The sequence below is a fragment of the Indicator indicator genome, chromosome 1 (genome assembly GCF_027791375.1).
Source record: "Indicator indicator isolate 239-I01 chromosome 1, UM_Iind_1.1, whole genome shotgun sequence".
Lineage (NCBI taxonomy): Eukaryota > Metazoa > Chordata > Aves > Piciformes > Indicatoridae > Indicator > Indicator indicator.
Window position 1 is genome coordinate 94,916,435 of NC_072010.1, and position 22,462 is coordinate 94,938,896.

The 22,462-nt window shown below is 44.2% G+C and overlaps 1 protein-coding gene across 1 annotated transcript; it reads left to right on the top strand.

Annotated features, from left to right (window-relative positions):
- The first annotated feature begins 1,632 nt into the window (after nucleotides 1-1,632).
- On the top strand, nucleotides 1,633-6,505 carry AICDA (activation induced cytidine deaminase). Its single transcript, XM_054390372.1, has 5 exons — nucleotides 1,633-1,640; nucleotides 4,979-5,126; nucleotides 5,582-5,852; nucleotides 6,044-6,159; nucleotides 6,452-6,505. Exons 1-5 carry the CDS (start codon nucleotides 1,633-1,635, stop codon nucleotides 6,503-6,505), a joined length of 597 nt encoding a protein of 198 aa, XP_054246347.1.
- Nucleotides 6,506-22,462: the final 15,957 nt, after the last annotated feature.

The following is a 22,462-nucleotide window of genomic DNA, read 5'->3' on the forward strand; positions in this document are numbered from 1 at the left end:
TCTCAGTCTGGCCTAGGAGTTTGGTCCCAAGGTGCTGCCAGGGCAAAGGCTGACAGGGGAGCAGGAATGTCCCATTTGACATTGTGTGGATTTTCAAGCATTGCAGGCTTTGGTCAAACACTAGGAGTCAGATCCTCAAAGGATAATTGCCAGAACTCTTGAGACCAATACAGCTGCCTTTTGTTGAGTGTGTGCCCTACACAAACACTTCCCCAAGGATTAGGACAGCCCAACCCTGGACTTTCCACAAGTGCTTCCCCTTTTCCTGAAGTGTGCCAGAACAGCCACTCTCAAAGACAAGTGCTTTCAATGTGCTGGGCTAGCAAGTCATCTGCTCTGGTCTGGTGACTCATATCTCCTTTTCATGTTTTTGCATACTGGTTTCACAAAGCCATAGCATGCTGGAAGCCAGTAAAATTAATGAGGAAAGTAAATCAAGCAGAGAAAAAATTAAGAACTACCCTGGCATGACGTAAACAAAATCCGTGTTTCCTAGCCATAGCACTGACTGTGTCCTGCTTGAGGAGGAAATGAAGCAGAATATCCCCTGGCTTCCTCCTCAGGAAGCTGCTGCCAGATTCCTTGGCTGTCCTTCAGCCCTGCAGAAGAGATGGGCAGGTGCTGCAGGACCATGGTTGAGCAGAGCCTGGGCGGCAGAGTGTGATGTTGGCAGAGCAAAGCGTGTGCATCCTGAGCATGAGCCCAGGCATGACAGAGTACAGCTGTACGCCTGCTGGGCACAGCCATCAGATAAAAGGTCTCAGCAGCCACCCTGTCAGTGACAGATTGCAACACCAGGGTCACCTGGATCAGCAACTTCGTATCCTGAGTTATTCTCCACCAGTCCTTTCCATGTGGATTTGCAGTTGAGGCTTGCCACCACTTCTGGCATATTGACATGGTTCAGGTACCCATGGCAATGTTCAGATGTCAAAGTAGGGCCAGAGGCTCCCTGTCAAGCCTCAGATTCACTCCAAAGCTGCATCCCTCTCACTCTACACACATCTTCAGTATTGTCCCATGATGCAAAGCAGCTGCTGGGCCTTTTAGGGAGGACATAGAGGAGGAGAAGGGGGGAAGTTTGGTATTCCCTGAGCTCTTTCCAGCTGAGTGGCTGCAGGGTGTTGCACAGAGGTCCCTCCATGGTAGGGGAAGGGCAGAGTCACCGTTTGCACTGCACAGCTGTGTAACCTGAGGCCCAGAGGGATAGTGTGGTTTTGCCCACATTCACATTAGTGGTGAATGTGCTCCCAGACCCCCCTTCTAACCACTAGACAATGCTTCCTGCCTTGTTGTGTTACTGGTATTAATTCAGAATAATTTTGCCTGATGGGGAGGACCCAACAGGGAGTGCAGTGGTTGAGGTGACCAATAGGTGATGAGCATCTTTCAGAACTGATGCTCCTTCATATCTCAACCCTTTGATCTTCATCTCCTGCAGATCCAGTGACCTCTCTAACTCCTCCCTCAACCACACCCTGACGAAAGCCAGCAGGGGATAGATAGGAGTGAATGGGGAGGGAACACAGGGGACAGTCCACATCATTCTACATCAAGTCAGAAGGTTGCACAGACAGAGCCTGCAAGACAACCTCCCTGCAATCCCATCACCTGAGAGAGAGCCTGGGAGTCATGGACAGGTAAAATGAGTGCCTTCAGTTTCTTTCTTATATAAGAAATGAGGATCTTTCCCTTAGAATTAACCAACTCTCCGTTTGGTGCTCACTGTCCCTTTCTCCCTCTGACTCAGTGATCATGTAATGCCCTGCCCCATCCTGCTCTTGCACCTTGCCTCTGTCATTCTTTCACTTTGACTGGCTGTCACTTTGTATTTGACTTCTCTTTCTGTCATTTCTCTTTCTCATGACTATTTTCTTTTCCCTTGCGTTCTTCTCTAGAAACAAAATTGAACAAGTCACAGAAAGATGAACATCTGGATGCTATCCACTGCTTAAGCACCTGCCCACTTTTCTCTCCTTATTAACCTGTTCATTCTCTTGCACTGGATTTCTGTCTTGTTCTGTTTCTGCTGCTCAAACACTTGTGCTTGTAAACACAGACTGTTCCAACACTGGATTCCTCTACTTGCACTGCAGTTATTCTGCCAGTTAATTATCATTAATCTCTCTCTGCAACGGCATGTCATTCACATACTCAGAGGCCTTCACTCTGATTTGAGGGTTGGCTTCACTAATCTTCGTTTTAGGAAGAGGTCTCTGCTCAGCCTTCTTCAGTGGTTGGGTATAGCCACAGCTCCCATGTCTTTGCTGCTTTCCCTTGAGCTATGATCTAGCTCTAGGAGTTTCACATGTATCAAGTAGCCCATACTGCACCTTTGCTCAGTTGCTCCCCACATCTGTTTGGTCATTCTTCTTCTCCTACCAGACACATTCTGAAATCCTCCATAGCAAGAAAAGCCCAGAGACAGTGAACTCCAGAGAGAAAAGAAAACAGGAACTGATGTTAATGAACATTTCTAATCAAAAATATGGCTCTGTTCTTCAAAATTATCTCCACTTTGTTCTGACACTGAAAAATAACCCAAGTGATCATAATTTTGTTTTTCTGGGGTTTGGGGACATCTTTTGTTCTTCACCCTTATTTGCATCCACATGCAGCTCTACAGGGACAAAACCATTAAACAGATTAAAATGGGAAGAGTGAGAAAAATCAGAAGCATTTTGAAAGCAAATGAGTTTGCCCAAAACCTCCCCCCCCCACCACCCCGCAAAATAAAAGAGGAAAAAAAAAAAGGGAAAGCCTGTTTCCCTAAAGTTTCTGATGTGTTAAAAAGATTTTTCCATGTGAGCTTTCATGCAGCATCAATATAATTGTCATTGTTCTTCATCTGGCTTATGTGGCTAACCTCTGCTTGACAGTTTTGTGAGGGGGACAACATGTGTGTGTGTGTGTGTGTGTGTGTGTGTGTGTACACTTAGGGAATATACAGACATACTTGTAGTGTTACTACAAAGGCAGGAGAATAGGGTCAGTCTTAGGTGGTAGGAAAGTGCAACAGTTCTAAGTGTGAGAAGTAAATTGAAAGTGATGATGGGGATTGTGCAGTGGGTAGGGGAAACACAGGCGCACAAACCAGAGAAAGGGGTGATGAAATGCAGTGGTAGTAGTTTGTCCTCTACTCCTGACAGTCTGCAAGCCCAGCAGAGCACAGCTTTGGCAGTGCTTACAGGACAGACCTCAAAAAGACTGTTGGCGGGATAAATAAAAGGTTTAGTAGGGATGCTTTACACTCTGAGTGTGTGCAGGTCTCTCTAAAGCCTTGTCTTATCTGTGGATTTTTTTCTGGAAGAAGACATGCCATAACTCCCATATGATCTGCTTCTCTAGGAGCATGTCTGTATAATCACAGACTGGTAGAAGTTGGAAGGGACCTTCAGAGATTGTCCAGTCCAACCCCGCTCTAAAGTGGGATCACCCAGATCAGGTTGCACAGGGACACATCCAGGTGGGTTTTGAAAGCCTTCAGAGAAGGAGACTTTACAAGCTCTCTGGGTAGCCTGCTCAGTGCTCCAGCACCCTCACAGGAAGAAATTTTTCTTTATGTTCAAGTGAAACTTACTGTGTTCTAGTTTGTGCCCACTGACCCTCATCCTATCACAGGACACCACTGAGAAGAGCCTGGCCCCACAAAGACTGGGATAACTGAGTGTGTGTGTCCTTGCTTTTTTGTACATGAGCAGGATGGACAACATTGAAGGGAGGAGGTGGCTTGCCTATCTGTGGGATGAATGTGCCTCTTTGGAGAGGTGTGGTGTGCAATGCAGTGTGCTGCAGGAGAGTAAAGCCAGTGTAGTCAATAACAAAAGCCAAAAGAATGTGTGTGACTTAATTACCTGTCGTACAGTGGCCATGTGTGAGGGTGCACAACAGATAGGAGTACCTGCAGGAGCCCAGAGTATGCCACCATTAGCTGGAGATTAAGTGCTCAACAGTGCTCAGGCTTTCTGGTGACACTAGCTAACAGATGATAGCTGTTTATATTGCTTAGACTGTCAGATTTATATCAGATTTCAATTCATACCAAACCCGAATTACCTTTTCCTACACTCACTGGAGAATTCCCAGGAAACCCAGCTCAGTATCACTTTAATTGACTCACATCTGCCTGGTGAACATCAGGGCATCAGAGGGAAAAAGTGACAAAGGACATGGTTATTTTTAATACCTTCACTTCTGGTTTGCATTGCTGGGGGGTGATGAGTATCTCACCTCAGTGAACACAGCTGTTCTCAGCTGCCTGCATGGCAGCAAGTCTGATAGATATGGACAGTGGCTACTTTATCCTTCCTGTCCTGCTGCTGCCTCTACCCAGCAGGATCCCTGGGTGTGGAGGCAGCCTGTCCCCCCCAGTTTCAACATTTTTCTGATGTGGGAATGGTACTTGTGTTTGGAGATGTGTCACTATTCCTACCCCACTGCATTTTCTGTCAGCACCTTACCCAAGCCACTAGCCCTACACATTTCCAGCTGTGCAGTGGGCAATTTTGGGCAATGCTGGAAAGAATCTCCTTCCAGTGCTCTCTAAAGAGACTCTAATTTGTTCCATTCCTTGCCCTGGTGGATTTCAGGGTTCCATACAGCAAAAATAATGTTTTTTGATGACTGAACTCCAGACCCTGTCATATTCCCAGATCTTGTCAGACACATTCATCCTCACCCTCATTGGTGTCCATTTTTTGGATATTTGCAGATATTTTCATACTCTATCCAGCCATAGTTGCTGTTTGACTAATAATTACTAATTCACTTGCTGTTCCCTCTCACAAAGTCAGCTGCTTCATCACCACAGTCACGTTTGTATCCTTTCCCTAACATATTGCATGCAAATTACTGATGCTCTTCTCATAGTGAGACACCTGGACATTAGGAGGATATTTTTGGTGCTCTCAGCAGAGACAGGGCCAACTGGTGGCTCCAGGGTGGAGCTGATGTCAATTCTCTTTTACTTCTTCTGCAGCCTCCTGATGAAAAGGAAACTCTTCCTCTACAACTTCAAGAACTTGCGCTGGGCCAAAGGCCGTCGTGAAACCTACCTCTGCTATGTTGTAAAGCGCCGTGACAGTGCCACATCATGCTCCCTGGACTTTGGATATCTGCGCAATAAGGTGCGGGGAACACTTTAGCATCCTCTTCTTATATCCATGCTGAGGTGCATGCGGCAGCAGGGAAAGGAGGGCTGCAGCAGCAATGCAGGCAACTAAAAGATGTGTCCACAAGCATGGACACTGCAATGGAATGTATTATTTGAGAGATGCAATCTCCAGGTAAACCTGTACTTTATGCTACCCCTAAGTGCATTACCAACAAGACATCCATACTCCCTGCTGCTTTACATTTGCCTCCTTTTCTGCTTAGCTCCCACTCATTCCACTTGGACGTCCCTATGTATCAGTGCATTCCAGCTGGTCTTCTACTTACATACCTCTACGCCTTCTCCCTCTTACTTTTGGACCTACCCTCCACCTTGTCTCTCCTCCTCTCATACACCATCCAGCTCACATCTCCCTCCTCACCCCTCTTACACTCTGCTCCTCATTGTTCCTTTCCCTCTTTCACGAAGATGGGTTGTCACGTGGAGGTGCTCTTCCTGCGCTACATCTCAGCCTGGAACTTGGACCCGGGTCGTTGCTACCGTATCACCTGGTTCACCTCCTGGAGCCCTTGCTATGACTGTGCCCGGCACGTGGCCGACTTCCTGCGCACCTATCCCAACCTGACACTCCGCATCTTCACTGCACGCCTCTACTTCTGTGAGGACCGCAAGGCTGAGCCTGAGGGGCTGAGGCGCCTGCACAAGGCAGGGGCTCAGATTGCCATCATGACCTTCAAAGGTGAGATATGCAGGCAAGAAAGAGATGGCAGAAAGCTATCAAGGGTTAGGAAGACCCAGGAGGGTGGGAGAAGCTAGAACAAGGAGCAGAGAAGATGATGGCAGGATGTGATGGTTCAGTGATCCTAGGAGAGGTCATTGTCCTCTCTGGGGCAGTCTTGAGCACTCTTAACTCCCTTGTTCCTTGCACAGACTACTTCTATTGCTGGAATACGTTTGTGGAGAACAGGGAAAAAACATTCAAAGCCTGGGAAGGACTGCATGAAAACTCTGTCCATCTGTCCAGGAAACTTCGACGGATCCTCCTGGTGAGCACCTTGTCCTTCCAGTTCCTCTTCCCCTCAGCCTCTTCCTCTCTTCCTCACTATAGTTCCTTTGTGCTCTTGCTGCCCTTATCTGCCACCTGCCATTTAACTAATTTATGTGTCTTCACCTTTCATACCCCTCATGACATTATCCCCCAACTTTCTTTATATCTCCTCATTTTCTTCCCCTTCTTCCACCTCTCATCCTATCCCCCTCCATTCCTTCCTCCTTTCGTATCTTCATAGGTTCCTGCTGATTTGACAACTGACCTATCATTCATATTTTGCCCTGCAGCCGCTCTACGAAGTAGATGATTTACGAGATGCCTTTAAAATTCTGGGACTTTGAAGTAAAAGTTTTGAGTGATCAGAAGACTACACAAACGCATGTTCTCTCTCTCTTACAACAGAGGTTTCTCTTCTTTCCTCTTTACATCTCACTTCCTTCTAGCATTGTGTCTTGAAATAAGACTATCCTTACTTTCCAAGAAGAATAGGATGATCTTCTGAAGAACATTCCCCAGACTAACATCTCATCCATTGGTAGCTGGGAATCTCTGACATTGTCAGAGAGTTATTTGTGCTCCCTTGGTCCCTGTAGAGCTAATTCAGGTGTCCACAAAATGGAGTTCTGGTTTTACCCTTGTCCAGGTAGGACTAGACAGCCTGCAAAGCTTCTCGTATGACTGTGTTCTCACTGGCACCATATTTATCTGCACATGAGGGCTTCAAAGAACACATATCTTGCCCCTTAGAACTGCACTACACTGAGCTGCTCTGTGTCCTCCCTTGTGAAGCAGTTTATTTGTCCTTTTGGATGTAGGTGGCAAGTTGAAAATCATCACCATTTAAGTGGTATAGCCTGTGTCCTAACAGCAAAACTGACCAGTTATTGGAAAGCTTCACTGACAGTATAGAAGTGATTCCTGGAAGGCCCAGGTAGCTTAGCTTGAAAACCTCACTTGAAGACTGCTGGTCTCTTAAGTGGATTGTGTGCAAGCCCACATACTGTGGTACCTCCTGCTGAGAAAGGAGGGAATTTTGGTAGATGTAGGTCCAGGTTTTGTGTCCTAGAAGAGGTTGAAACTAGACTATAAAAGCCTAAAATGAAAGCAGAAGACTCACTAACCTAAAATGAAAGCAGAAGACTCACTAGCCAATGTTTCCAAGTATAAGACGCAGTTCTGGGTGTCAAACAAGACATATCCTGTGAATAAATAGGAAGTCCACTCAACTCCTGTTAAATATGTTAAGAGCCAGGGTCAGTACCAGTGTGTGGACCTCCCACACAGCCAGGAAAGGAGCCACCACTTCATGTCTGCGATGTTTCTCCAGCATAAATCTGCTGGAAAACACACTTCATGTCAACAACATTGAGTTGTCCTTCAGACTTAATTTCTCATTCATACAGGCTGAGACTGTGTGGGTATATTGACATCCGTGTTTCTTCACATACCTCAGGAAGAAGCACCACAGACTGACATAGTAGCATGAACCAATGTAGTTCAGACCTGCAATATGCTTTCTCCATAGCCCTGTCCTCAGATGGAGGCACCTTAAAAGTCCCACAGTTTTCTGGTTTTATCCCTTTTACTGCCCATAATATGACCAAATATGGCTAGTTGGTGACTGGACAGGCAACTGGCCAGAAAAAAAAAAAAAAACACCTGGCATGAGCAAAGCTATACAACCTGTAAATAGCTACCTCCTGTAGGGCACAAAATCAAAAAAGCATCCTCCTGCCTGGCAATCACTGTGGACACCTGATCTATGGACACAGCCATTTCCAAGTTGAAGACATGGGTACACTCACTATGACCTTCCCATTACCTAAATTACAGATGGAGTCTAACTTCTTGAGGCTTTGCTAAGGCTAAGTGTGTCCCACATTCTGAGAGTGTTCTGATATTTCTTTCATGATGGCTGAGAGTTCTCTGCTCCATCCTCTTCCTTTTTCTGGGCAAGGCTGGAGGTTCCTCAAAACTCCTGCATTACTCCTCAAAACACCTCCTCTGGTGATTGGGCAGCTGCAGGAGAATAGCAGAGTCCTGCTCTCACATTCCTGGGTGTGTCAGAACTGGGTGCATCACAAGCTTCCTACAACTTCAGATTCCCAAGGGACTCACATTGAGGAGTTTCTACCAGGAATAGTAACAAGATTCCTTTGCAAAACATTAATTTACAGGCATGGTGCTGTATATTTGTTTCATTTTTTACTATTTATGTAAATAAAGGTTTTGCAAATGAGATATTATTTTGTCATTATTGTGGTACTGTATGGGTGAGGGAATCAAAAGATGACATGTCCTTTCTGATTTCTGAAGAAACAACCTGGCACTATTCTATTCAACTGTCTTTTAGCTTTTGCACTTGTAGCTTTGAGGTTGTTGACTGTATAAACCATCAATCCCTGGATGTGGTGCTGAGAGACATGGTCTAGTGGAAGTAGTTTAGCAGTAGTGGTGAGCCCTAGGTGAACGGTTGGACTTGATCGTCTCAAAGGTCTTCCAAACTCAGCTCTAAAGTAGAATAAATTCAGAGTGGACTGTTGATTGAGCTATAGGAATATACTCTTCTGCTATAGATAGAGCAAATCTGGTACAAACGTGAGCTTTTGACATGCCTGCCCCAGTGATTGGGAGTGTAATGTTTTGGGTGGTTTTTTTAGTGCTCAAGCCATTTACATCCTTACTGGAAACATATCTTCCTGAGGCCAAGGGGGCTGCTGAAAACCATTGTGCCCATGGGTGGGAGTTGCTCTTTCATCCTCACTGAACATCATCTCACATGTCTCTGCATGCAGCCACTTTTGTGACCTTTGTCAGTCAGATCCTTTGGATGTCCAGGTGGCCAAGAAGACCAATAGCATCCTGGCCTGTATCAGGAACAGTGTGACCAGCAGGACCAGGAATTGATTGTGCCCCTGTACTTAGCATTGGTGAGGACACACCTTGAATACTGGATCCAGTTTTGGGGCCCTCACGACAAGAAAGATATTGAGGTGCTCGAGATGAACCAGCGAAGGGCAATGAAGCTAGGGAAGGGTTTGGAGAAGAAGTCTTATGAGGACCAGGTGAAGGAACTGGAGCAGTTTAGTCTGGAGAAAAGGAGGCTGAGGGAAGAGGCCTTCTTGCTCTCTACAATTCCCTGAAAGTGGACTCAGGTGGGAGTTGGCCTCTTCTCCCCAGTAACAAGTAACAGGATGAGAGGAAATGGCCTCAAATTGCACCAGGGGAAGTTTACGTTGGATATTAGAAGAAATTTATTGATTGAAAGGATTCTCAAAGACTGGAACAGGCTGCCCAGGGAGGTGGTTGAATCCCCATCCCTGGTGGTGTTTAAAAGCTGCTGAGATGGTGGTGCTGAGGGACGTGGTTTAGCAGCATACTTGGTAGAGTTAGCTAATGGTTGGACTTGATTATCTTAAAGGTCTTTTCTAACCAAAACAATTCTATGATTCTAAGTCTTACAAAAACTAACGTATGCTTGGGTGCTGAGGTACAGAAACCACCTGCTCTCTGAAAGCTGCAACTCTGCAGCAGAGCCAGGTATGAAATAGGTCTTTGATAACAGAGGAAACAGGATAACTAGGGGATGGACAGTTATTGGTGGTGTGGAAAACTGGGCATGGCTGCCATCTCCTGGTGCAGGAGATATCTGGCACTCTTTCCAAGGGTGTTGACTGAAGAGATGTTGTTCCTCACTGCAAACGGCTCTGAGAGTCTGGCTCTCAACAACCCTCAGAACATGCCCCATCGAAGAGCAGGACACTGACATCATTCCACAGCTGCACAGAGCTTTGCTCCAGGTCAGTACACAGTGTCCTTGGACATCACACTGCAGTAATAAGAAACAGATTACCATTAAACCATGCAAAGACAACCTCCAAGCCCTCACAAATAAAAGAGGGACTTGCAGAGCACATCATTCCTCCCCCTGCCCCACTTGCTCATTCTCCTTCTCCTGCATACTAGTACTTGGAAACCAGGACAGAAAGGGGCTTCAGGGTGATGGAGTCCAATCTTCTGCTATTTGCCCCTTTACGGGGTTTTTAGCCTAGCTGTATTCATGTCTGACATTGTTCTCTACCACAAGCAGCTTTTTCTGCCTTCCCTGCTGCTGACTTTTTTGTGTTTCTATGAGCAGAAATTTCATTATTTAGTCACAGATGTATTAAATACTTGCAGCAATGGAAATCAGACTTGGTTTGTGGGTGAGACGTGAAGGAGGTTGGTACAGAAGAGACAATTTGTTCTGACAATGCCAGCAGTGATAAACAGAGCCTCTGAAGGGGAAGGAGAAAGTTGGTTGCTGCAAGAGCAAAGATCAGAACAGAAGGGTAGGTACCAGAGCATGGCAAGTATTTTGAATGCTGCCTTTGGATTTTAAATCACTTTTCTGATAGGCTTCCAAACCCAGATCAGATATAGCTGAAATTACCATTGTTGTTGCTAGTGATGTCATTATTATAATTAAGCATACCAGCTGAAAGACTGGTGTTACTTTCATATTCTTTAGCTTCAGGGAAGGTTTAAATTGGAAAAAAATTTTACAGAAAGAGTGGTCAGGCATTAGAACAGACTGCCCAGGGAGGTGGTGGAGGTACTCAAAAAATGTGTAGGCATGACATTTTGGCACATGGTTTAGTGGGCATGGTGTTGTTGGGTTGACGGTTAGACCTGATGATCTCAGAGGTCTTTTTCAACCTTAGTGATTCTAGTATTTTATTCTACGTTACTTTTGAAGGTGTGGAGCTAGTATTGAGAGAATTAATCTTCCTGTATACAAAGGTCCTGTCTCTCCACATCAGTGAGCACACTCAAGTTCCAGGGGAGGGAGGATGTTGATGTTTCCATGCTATAATCTTGTCATTAAATCAGAGTTAAGAACTGTACTGCTCTACAAGCTGGCACGATGTTTTTACCAGTATAGAGGTACAGAATAAGCTAAGAATAGACCAGCTCTCTTCTATGGTTACTTCTGTAGGCTTTAGCAGGTGTCCTCTCGCTCCCTTAGAGATACTGCTGCACATTAAAGGACCATGTAACATGGTCTGCAAAGTCCTTGCCTAACGGACTAAGATTGCTGCTGAGCAAATGGGCACATGTCTGGTGCACCTGTCCAACCCAGACTCATTGGTACTGGGGCAGAGGCACATGACCCTGACTACACTCAATTTGGAGTTGCTATAATAGAGCCTTCATAAAATTCTGTGTCTGCTTTTAGCTGCCTCAAAGATATTTCTTCATTTCTTCTTCTAGAACAGCTGTGTAGCTGCCTTATGCTTCAGAGAGGGTTACTGAATACTCAGAAATCACATCTGGCTTCGGAGGAGCTGAAGAGAGCAGGAGTTCGGGAATATGCCAGGTGAGAAGATTTGGACTGCCAGGAACAAAGCTGAAGGATTCACAGCAAGGTCTGTACTTGCCCTCAGATGATACTGCAGGTAAAAAAACGCCATCCATTTGGAGCAGATCATCATATTGCTGTTACACAATTAAGATTAACTTCGGGTTGGTGTATTCCTTGCTGGACTACTAGTCCTTTTTCATGTAGAGTAATGTGGTTGACACAGCCCTACTTTTTGGACCATTTAATCCCCTTCACCTAGTGCTACTTACAGGAGGCTCCTGTTCTCTTTCTTGGGTCTTCTCAAATGAATTTTCTACCATCAACCCACTTTACTCTCCTAATCCAAATTGACATCTTGTTTAATCTCCAAGCAATGTCATCACCATGCTCCAAAGACCTGGGCCATCCAATCTGCTGTCTTCCTCCAGAGAGCTTGGACATATAGGTACACTGAGCTCCAGCTTTTACAAGGTCAAAGTCTGACTGCTTATTTATTCTGAGGTACAGAAACATAGTGACACCTTCCAGCATTTTTAGATTATTTCACGTGAACTAGCAGTGTCTCAGTAATTTCCCCACTATGGGTAAAACCTTCTCCGTGATATGCTAAGCTGAGCAAGAGTCTATGATGCTCTAATATTTCTGGCAAGTGGCATGAATGGGTGTCCAGGTCTTGTAAAACTCAGGATTTCCATTTTGTGCTCGTCATGGACAGCACTACACATTCTTGTACAGCTTTGTCCTGTCATATTTTCTGGATTCTCAGATGGGACTCAGCCAACTTCTGCAGCATAATGAAGTGTCAAAGCAGGACATAAAAGAAGGTGTTTGAAAATACATGTGTCACATTCCTCAACAGACTATTGATTTAGAAGGTATATTGTACCATGTGGAGTGGTTATGGACTCTAATGTACTCAACTACATGTTGATCAAGTGATTTGACTTTTCCCTAAGGAAAAAAAACCAGTTAACACTAGAATGGCCAGATAGAAGGCATGAGACATCAAACTTGAGTTCCTCAACAAGGGGAAGAAAACTTCAGCCATGTTCTACAATGTTTGCAGTAATTTTATTTGGTTAACACAGGGGACACTCCCCAGCCAGCTTTACATACTCCCACAGACAGCAGGGGCTAGAACTAATTCCTCCACCTGCAATTTTTTGGCTGTCTTGATCACCTGCTAAACATCTGGAGACTTGGGCATAGACAAAGGATGCTATAAGCATTAATCAACTAAAAGAGATAGACACGGTTCCCACCAGCCTCTGGTTTCTTTTTCAAATAATCATTTGTGCTTGCATGTTGCAGATCCTAGTAGCAGCACATTTTCCAGTGGGGTCATGCAAGGGACCTCCACTTGGAGCGCTTGGGAATCGTGAAACTTGGAGCTCTCAACAGGATTTTTTTGGATGTTTTGCATTATTTGCTTCACAAACTTAAAAATGCTGCAAGGATCAACATAACTTGTCTCTTCTTTTTGACTTCTGCCTGTAGAGATAGCTCAGAGCTTTCAAGATCTCCTACCTCACCATTCCACTCAGTGTCTCCAGCTGTAAAAGTGAGGAATTTTTACTGTGTTCCCCCTGTTTGCAATGAACAGGGACTCCAGAATGTGTAATTACAAGGGAAGGATGTTCACCCAGGAACTGAGCAACAAAAGCAAAGCTACCACACAGCTGACTTTTTCCCTTTTATTCTATTGTTTCTACAGCCATAACCATAGGGAGAATAACACCTCAAAATGAAACTATATAATTCTTAGTAATATAATTGTATTATATTGTAATAAAAACAGTAATGTAGTAATAATATTACACATTATATTACACATTACAAATATTGTAACAGCATGAAGTATTTTCTGAAACTACACACATCACCATAAAAGTGATCTTCATGAGAAATTCTCAAAAACAGAATACGTTACTCTTCAGAAGAGATCAGAGCATGAAAAATGTTGCTAACACAGAATCTGACTGCAGAATCAGCAGACACCTGAGGCATGGTCTCCACCTGCATTGGACTCTCAGGAAGCCTTGTAAATCTTAGAATGGCTTCAGTTGGAAAGGACCTTAAAGATTATCTAGTTCCAACCCCTCCTGCCATTGGAATGGACCAGAGTGCCCAAAGCCTCATCCAGCCTGGTCTTAAACTCTTCCAGGAATGAGGTGTCCAGAACTTCCCTGGGCAGCCCATTTCAGTGTTTTATCATACTCATAGTAAAGAACCTCCTAATGTCTAATCTAAATCTACTCTGCTTTAGTTTAAAACCACTGCCCCTTGTCCTGTCACCACATGCCCTTATAGATAGTCCCTTTCCAGCTTTACTGTAGGTCCTCTTCAGGTACTGGTTGGGTGCTATAAGGTCTTCCCAGACCCTTCTCTTCTCCAGACTGAACAGACCCAACTCCCTCAGCCTGTCCACACAGGAGAGATACTTCAGCCCTCTGATCATCTTTGGGTCCTCTGGAGCCTCCCCAGCAGATCTATGTCTTTCTTGTTTTGGGGGCTCCACAGCTGGGTGCAGTACTTCAGGTGGGGTCTCACTAGAGCAGAGTAGAGGGGCAGAATCACCTTCCTTGACCTGCCAGCCATGGGGTTTTTTTGATGAAGCTGGCTTTTTGGGCCACCAGTGCACATTGCTGGCTCATGTCAAGCACCTCATCAACCACACCCCCCAGTCCTTTTCTGCAGGGCTGCTCTCAATCTACTCATCACCCAGCCTGTATTTGTGCTTGAGATTGCCTCCACCCCAGTGCAGTGTACTTTGCCTGGTTGAACTTCATGAGGTTGGCATGGTCCCACCTCTCCAGCCTGTCAAGGCTGTGGATGGCATCCCTTCCCTCCACCATGTCAACCTCACCACACAGCTTGGAGTCATCAGCATACTTGCTGAGGGTGCACTAGATCCTACTGGATCTTTGTCACTGACAAAGATGTTAAACAGCACTGGGCCCAGTACCAATCCCTGAGGAAGTCCACTTGTCACAGGCCTCCATTTGGACATTGATCACAACTCTTTGATAGTGACCATCTAGCCCATTCCTTATCTACCTAGTGGTCCAGTCATCCAATCTATGTCCTTCCAGTTTAGAGACCAGGATGTTGTGCAGGACAGTGTCAAACATTTTTTGAGCATCTAGGAAGGCGATGTCAGTTGTTGTTCCCTTATCCAGCGCTGCTGTGACCCTGTCACAAAAAGCCACCAAATTTCTCTGTCAAATTTCTCAGTGAAGCCATATTGATTGCCACCAACCACCTCCTTTTTTTTTCCATGTGCTCTATCAGAACATTCAGGAGGACCTGCTCCATTATCTTGCTGGGCACTGAGGTGAAACTGACTGGTCTGTAGTTCCCTGGGTCTTTCTTATCTGCCTTTTTGAAAATGGGGGTTAAGTTTCCTCTTTTCCAGTCAGTGGGAACTTCACCAGACTGCCACAACTTTTCAAAGATCCAGAGCACTGTGTCCTGGTTGCTTGGCTGAATCATCCAAACTTCCTCCTGATTTCTCATGTGCTCCATTTGCTGTGTCCAACACTTAGCAATGCCCAGCACATGATAAAAGCCTACTGGTGGCAGTAGGAAGCTCATAGATCAAGACTGCAGTTGGAAAGACAGTCATGGGCTGGCGTTCCCAGTCTTGTATTTAGAAGATGTATTTCATAATACACAAAGTGACCTCAAAAGCATGCTGCTGGTGCTTGTTAGAATTCAATTTGCCACAATGGAGGTAGCCCCTAGCAGGAAGAAAGAAACATGAACATTAAAAACTGGATGCCAAAAGCTTAAATTCTCTTCAACATGATCCAGAAAATCAGGTGGAAAAAAAAAAATACATCATCTAGTCTCAGAGATTGCTCTGATCCACCATCAACATGTTAGATAATGTCCTTTGGGACACAGCTGTCCTGACAACAGGGTAGCACCTTGGAATTCTCTGTGCCATGTAAGACCCCCTTAGAAAGACAGACCACTCAAACAGAAGCATTTAAAAGGTGATAGATTGCAGAACAGAATCCAGAGGAAGTGCTAGATATTGTGGAAAGGCAGAATCTGGGGAGTTAGAAAGGCCCTCTAGACTCTTCTTGTCCAATAACGTTTGCAGCATGGCTAACTCCAAGCTAGATCCAGCAGCTCAGAGGAAAGTTCTCCGTATCTCCAGTGAGGGAAGTCTGGCAGTCTGTCTAGGCACCTGCTCCACTACAGCATTGCTGTTAGGGGAAATCTTTTCCTTGGTCCAATCGCAGTTTGCACCTGTTGCCTTGTTTTCCCTCTGTGCAGCCTTGAGGAGAATCTGGCCGTCTTCACTGACTTTATGCTGTGGAAAGCTTCACTTAGATCGCACTCAGCCTTCCTTTCTCTCCATCTAACAAAGCCAGTACCTTCAGCCTCTTCACGTATGGCAGGTGCTCCAGCTCCCTGACCATTGCAGCAGTACTCCAACAAACCTTCCCTGGTTCCTCAGTATCTTCATTAGAATCATGGAATGATTTGTTTGTGCCTAAGCTGCTAAATTATTTCATCATCTCAGACATTACAAGGTTGAAGGCTAAGGGGAAAACATCTCCTGAACAACTACTTTATAAGATCTGTTGACTGAATAATGCCACTGACTGTCACTTGAATGTCTTTTTCAGACAGAATTATGTAGTTCTGTGCATCCTTTCCTCTACCTCCTGTGGTCAGTTCTGCTACCCCAAACTCTACATGTGGGGATGAGTTCAAGGAAGAACTGGCTTTCCCTGCAAACAGTGACTATTCCACGAAGTTATAGCCATTCCTGGAATTCTCTCCTGTTCTCTCTCTTTTATGTATAGTGTGGTTTGCAAGAAATAGGGAATGCAGATCTCCATTGTATGATACTGTTTTGTGTAAGCTTGAACATAAATCCACCCATATGGGCTTTTGAACTTGCTCAGAACTTAACTAAAATCAGTGACACTATCCTAAGAGACAAAAGGAATGTACTTGAATCATGTTTGCACAGCTGAAAGAGTTTTGGAGGTCAAACAGCTCCAGTAAGCTGCAAGGTATTGAACTTGTAGCTGATCTGTGTAAAGAGCTGAAATAATTTACCCTTTCTTTAGCTAAAAAAAAAAAAAAAAAAAGAAAAAAAAAAGAATATTTCTCATGTCATTAATCTCATGTCTACTCCTGGCCACAAAGGGACAACATAGCACCATAGTTCTTGGCAGTCTCTAGCCTGCTGATCTTGCTGTTCATGAAGCACAAATACTTATTTTTCCTGCTATTGTTGGTGCTAATGTCACTGCCAGAAACCTCCAGACTTCCTTTTCCTAGGATTTTGCATTTCTTTTTACTCTAACTATTCTTTTCAAGTGCCTACTAACCAAAAATATGTGACAGAGCTCTCCCCAGTTCAGTAAGATGTATGAAGCAAACCTCTGGGGCCAATAGTCTTCTTCTCCATGTTGGTATGCAACAAATCTGGTCCAGCAGTACCTGTAATCTGAGAACAGAGAGATCCAGTCACTCTTGATGAAAGGCACGCCCAGTTCTTTCTTCATCTATATATGTCAGTAAACCATTGCTTTATGAGTAGGACAATGGTAAAAGGCAGAAGAAGATTGGTCTGACAGTACTCATGCAAGGGACTAACAATGACTTGCAGTTACACAAATAAGTTAGCAGAAAGAGGAACCAAAACTCTACAAATAGCATATGTCTAAAAGGGGGGATTGCCAGAGAGAAGTCACTACAGAGAGAAGTGGCTTACTCAACCCCTGTCACACAGAGCACATCAGCCAGACCATGCTGACCAAGGGAGAGGAAATCAGTGAGTGGCAGGCTGCTTCTTTCAGAGGGAATGAAAAGGGAAGTGGAGTCTTCGTCTCTGGAGGCATTTCAAACCTGCCTGGATGAGTTCCTCTGTTATTTACTCTAGATGATCCTGCTCTAGCAGGACTAGAGTTGGACTAGATGATCTTCAGAGGTCCTTTTAAGCGGTACCATTCCGTGATTCCGTAACATGCAATTAGGGCTGCTCAGGCATACCTATTGGCAGACTTGTGCTTGATCACAGCAGCTTTGAGTAAGAGAAAAACTTCTTTTTTCAATCTGGATGATCAGAGGAAGCCTGGGGTGAACATTGTAACATTTAGCAGTTTCATATTGATCTCGGTGTTGATAGGATGACCCTTCTGTTAATGTTCTGATGGTAAAATCCCAGAGACAGGTCCCCTGATAAACAATGTTCATTAAGTTTGCATTTGACCTGGTAGGTTCCATAGCTGCATGCTCCAGTAGTAAGTATCCAGACAGGTATGTGGGATTTATCTCTTCAAATATTCACACATATTCCTGTGTAATTTACTCTAGGTACCCTGCTCTAACAGTGGAGTTGGACTGGCTGAGCTTCCAAACCCTACCAGTCTGTGATTCTGTGATTCTGTAAATGTACATTCTTTTCTGCAAGCTACTTATCTGGACTATATTTACATCCAAACATCAATAGGCAAGCAAGATAAACATACATAAAGACACACAAGCAAGATGTACCCTGTGATGCTTCATCTAAAAATCTTCTATAGATATGTCTCTGTCATTTCTCCAGCTATCAAGGGAAACCAATTCCTTGTTGTAGCTGGCAAGTCGGTCTTCACGTATCTACTAGGAGGAACAGGTTCTATCTTATGCTCAGGACTATTCACTGTACACAAAGGAGGCTTGGATGGCTAGAGAAATAAAAAACTCCTTGTTCAGATTTGGCAAAAGGAAATAACCACATTGGTCCTGCTGCTTCCCCATATGGGACTGGGGAAGAAATAAGGCAGAAGAGAGGGGCATTTTTGCAGTCACTATTTCTCCCCATCACCACTATTGCAAAGCACAACTGCTGAAAACACACATAAACCCAGAACTTTCAGTGCACACCTAGACAAAGCCAAAGAGTAGCCGGGTTACCTGCAATACTCATGATCTGTAGAATGACTCCATTCATTGTCAGGTCTTTGAGACCTTGCCGGTTACGGATATCCAGGTGTTTGAACAGCTTGGCTGCATGTATTTCCAAGGTCACATTGGGATATGCTCTTAGGAACTCCAGAATTCTTCTGGAGCAATTCCCGCAAGGGGTAGTAGATAGAAACCAGGTGATAGAGCAAGAAGCTGACGGAATAGCCTTGAAACAGTTTTCCAAGAAGTTGACTTCAGCATGTTGGGCAGAATTGTTTGAGCACCAGTTCCTCCAGATGGTACCTCTGCTCCACCTGATTTCATACAGCAGGTACACCACCCTTGGACGTTTCACAGGCAAATAATTTAATTTGAAGTCATCTGGCTGTATCTTCCACCTGCAACAAAAGTATTACCAGTGCTGTGATCCTAGTGCTTCAGTGATGTTTTATCCCACTGTTTGTTGCCTGCTCACAAGTGGGGAGCCAACTCTCCCACTTTCAGCCTTTACCATCACAAATAAGTAATCTAATGATCTAAACTGATGATAAAATTATGGTGAAAACGTCAGAATTTTTCCCCTAGAGAGGCCCTGATAAAACATCCAGAGCACCTCCTTGAGAACTGTTGAGAGGATAATCAACTCCATCGTCACTCTGAGATCAGCACTGATCAAAGCAGTGAGACAGCTGGAAGATCAGGGAAAGGGATGGTTAAAAGAAAGCAAGGCACAAGGCTTCTTAGCTTTGCAAGTCGTTGAAAATTGCCATGAAGCCAAGGCAGCACACTGATGGAACTCTGTCTCTTACCCTTGTTTGTTCCTTCTGGGTGCAGGATCTAGATAGAAAATATTTGTGTGTTATTTGAGATAGCAGATCAGAAAGCAAAATTTCCTCTACACTCCCTGCCAAATCTTTAATCTAAAAGGGCTGCACAGCAAGATAGCCACTCTAGGGTGCAGGAGTGGTGGATTTCTACCTGGAAGCTAAACACAAGAGTTGGTTAAACTATGCTCTACATGAACCCTTGTGCACCTTAACACACTAGGGTTGTCTGTGATCTCACTCAAGTTTAACTTCACTGACTTCAGCAGTACTGCATTTGCTTTCCCCTCACTAATTGAAAAGGAAAATCTAATCTCTTATCCCTTTCTATCCTCCAAACCACTTCTATGAGGCAAAACTTGAGCCATTTTCCTGTTGGTACTTAAATGTGAATCTAGACAAAGACACTATCACAACCAATGGTCCTTTCTTTTCTTAGCATGAAAGTGTTTCAAAAGATGAAAAAATATCAGTGCCAAGGAGAAAACATCAGTACATAAAAGGAAAGTGATTTCTGACTAGTGAATATTTACAGTGTTGCACCACAGACCTGCCTGATTATATACATTTTGTCTCTTGTGGTGTCGAAGTTTGACCTTGTGACTCATTCATCCCTTCCCAGATGAGGATCTAAATGAAAATGATTGTAGGTGATCAGGGCTAGCCACTTCTTTTATAAAAGTTCATCCATAGCAAATTTAAGGAGCTAAGAACCCCTTTTTTATCAAATAAAAATTACTGTTTGACAAAATAATTCTAATATTTAGAATTAAAATACTAAAGGCACCTTTGCATAGCTCTTGAGACTTTAATACAAGGAATTGTGAGATAAACAGTGAAATTACATTTCAGCAAGAGCAAAATAGTCTTCCACAGCAACAGAGACCTGATCAAGTCCTTCCACAGCCTTAATGTACTAATTCTTTAATAGGGTTTATTGCACTGAAAATTAAATAGGTAAAGAGTAAGGCAACTAATTAGCTCCATTCTTAATCACCTCTGAGATCTCTTTCCATGTTAAGAAGTCTTCTAAAATTTTAATTCTTCCTATCATAGCTTCTACTTCCTGTCTTAACCTCACATCAGGGTTAAGAAAATTCTATCACTGTTTTGAAACTGGACCTGAGATCCAAGATATAATAATACATTCAGAGACAAAACACACACAAATCCACAAGTGTTTCCTGTGTATCTTTGTGTGCCAACACACACATTTGCACTACTCAGTTCCTTAGATACAACAACAGTAAATATCTTCACTTAATATGGAAAAATAGACCTGCTTTTCATATACACAAGCTTACCTCTCTCTGTGACAGCAGCCATGGATATTTCTGGATCTCTGTGGGGTGATGGATATCCTTCTATTAGTCTTACAGGACTTTCAGTTTCTGTTCTTGAAGGCTGAACCTTGGACTTTATCGAGTGAACATTTCCTCTCAGAGACTGCCTTATGCAAGGAAACCAACCCACTGGGAGAAACTGAAAGCAAGTTCCTTGCACCACAGACTGCAAAAGAGGGTGAGTCTCATTCAGGCATGGATCTGGAGGTGTAGATCAGGTTGCCTTCCAGAAGCCAGAATTAACAGGTGATCCTCTTTTTTTACAGTGCAAAACAGAAGTGGTATGTTTTTAGTATCACCAGCCCCAGAACTGAAAAACAGTTCTTCTCTAGTCACCCCAATGCACCAAGAGAAAGAATATCTACACAAACAGAATCAAGTCACATAGCTGTGGCATGGCAGATAGTTTTCTGGCACCCATATACTATCTTAGCAGAACCCAGTGGAGAGAAGGATACAGAAGACTTCATCTGCACACAGCTCAGCACAAGCTGAGCATCACCTTCTTGTGATCTGTTCTGTAACTCGCACAAGATGCAGCAAAAAATATTCCCCATCTGAAAACTGAGTGAAGCAATGCTAGTTGCTGGTGAGAAGCTTGCCTCTGACTGACACCCCCAAAACTGGCTTTCAGAGCAAAGAGATCTCAAAGAATTCTTCACATTCATTCTCAAGGAAGTGGTGGAGTCACCATCCCTGGAAGTGTTTAAAAAATGCAATAGACATGACACTTTGGGACATGGCTGAGTAAGCGGGTGGTGTTGGACTGATGGTGGACTTGATGATCTTAAGAGGGCTTTTCCAAACTTAATGACTCTATGATTCTACATGGCTTAGTTAGAAATGACTCTGCTGGTCAGTGTCTATCACAGTTTTCTCCGGTTTTATGGCACAATTATTCTGTAGCCAGTTTTTATCATCAGAAAGATTGCTGAAAGTACACTCTGTCCCTTCATCCAGGTCACTGGCGGACATATTGAACAAGACTGTACCTAGTACTGATCCCTGGGGAACCCCACCAGCCATAGGTCTCCAACAAGACCCTGAGCCATTGATCACAACTATTTGTGCTCTGTCCTTCAGACAGTTCTGGATCCACCTCTCTGTCCGCTCATCTAACCCACACTTCCCAGTGTCAAAAGCCTTGCTGAAGCTGAGGTAGACAACATCCAACTGCTCACACCATCATAGAAGGCTATGATATGGGCTAAGCATGATTTCCCCTTCATGAATCCATGCTGACTACTCCTGATAATCTTATTTTCTTCCACATGCTCAGAGATGACCTCCAGAATGAGCTGTCCCGTCCCCTTTCTGGGGATGAAGGTGAAGCTGACTGGCCTGTAGTTTCCTGGGTCCTCCTTCTTGCCCTCTTTGAAGATTAGAGTGGCACTGGCTGTGCTCTAGCCCTCTAGCATCTCTCCTGTTCTTCATGACCTTAGAGAAATAAAGGAGAGCAGCTTAGCAATAACCTTAGCCAGCTCCTTCAGCACTAGTGAGTGTATCCTACAGATTTGTAGGTGTACAGCTTGTATAGGTGATCTCTAAATGAGTCCTCCTGAACTAAGGGAGAGTCTTCCTCCAGACTTTCTCTCTTACCTCCAGAGACTGAGGGCCAGCCTTAGCAGCAAAGACTGAAGCAAAGAAGAAATTCTGATGCAAGCTACAGAAATGGATTTTTGGTGAGCTATCATCCAAGTAATGTGCACTCCCTGAGGACAAAGCCATTGCATTCCTCAACAATGAGTCTGATGGATTGTAAAACTAGGGGAGTGGTTTATTTATATTCTCTGAGGCCAGCCCCTCAATATGCTATTGTCAAAAACTATTTAGTTTCTTTCAAGAGCAGAACAACAGAAGTGATCATGA

What these genes read in the sequence shown, in the direction of transcription:
- AICDA (XM_054390372.1), top strand. An exon ending in TTGGATATCTGCGCAATAAG is followed by an intron (nt 5,127 to 5,581) that starts GTGCGGGGAACA and finishes TCTTTCACGAAG; the next exon opens with ATGGGTTGTCACGTGGAGGT. An exon ending in TGCCATCATGACCTTCAAAG is followed by an intron (nt 5,853 to 6,043) that starts GTGAGATATGCA and finishes TTCCTTGCACAG; the next exon opens with ACTACTTCTATTGCTGGAAT.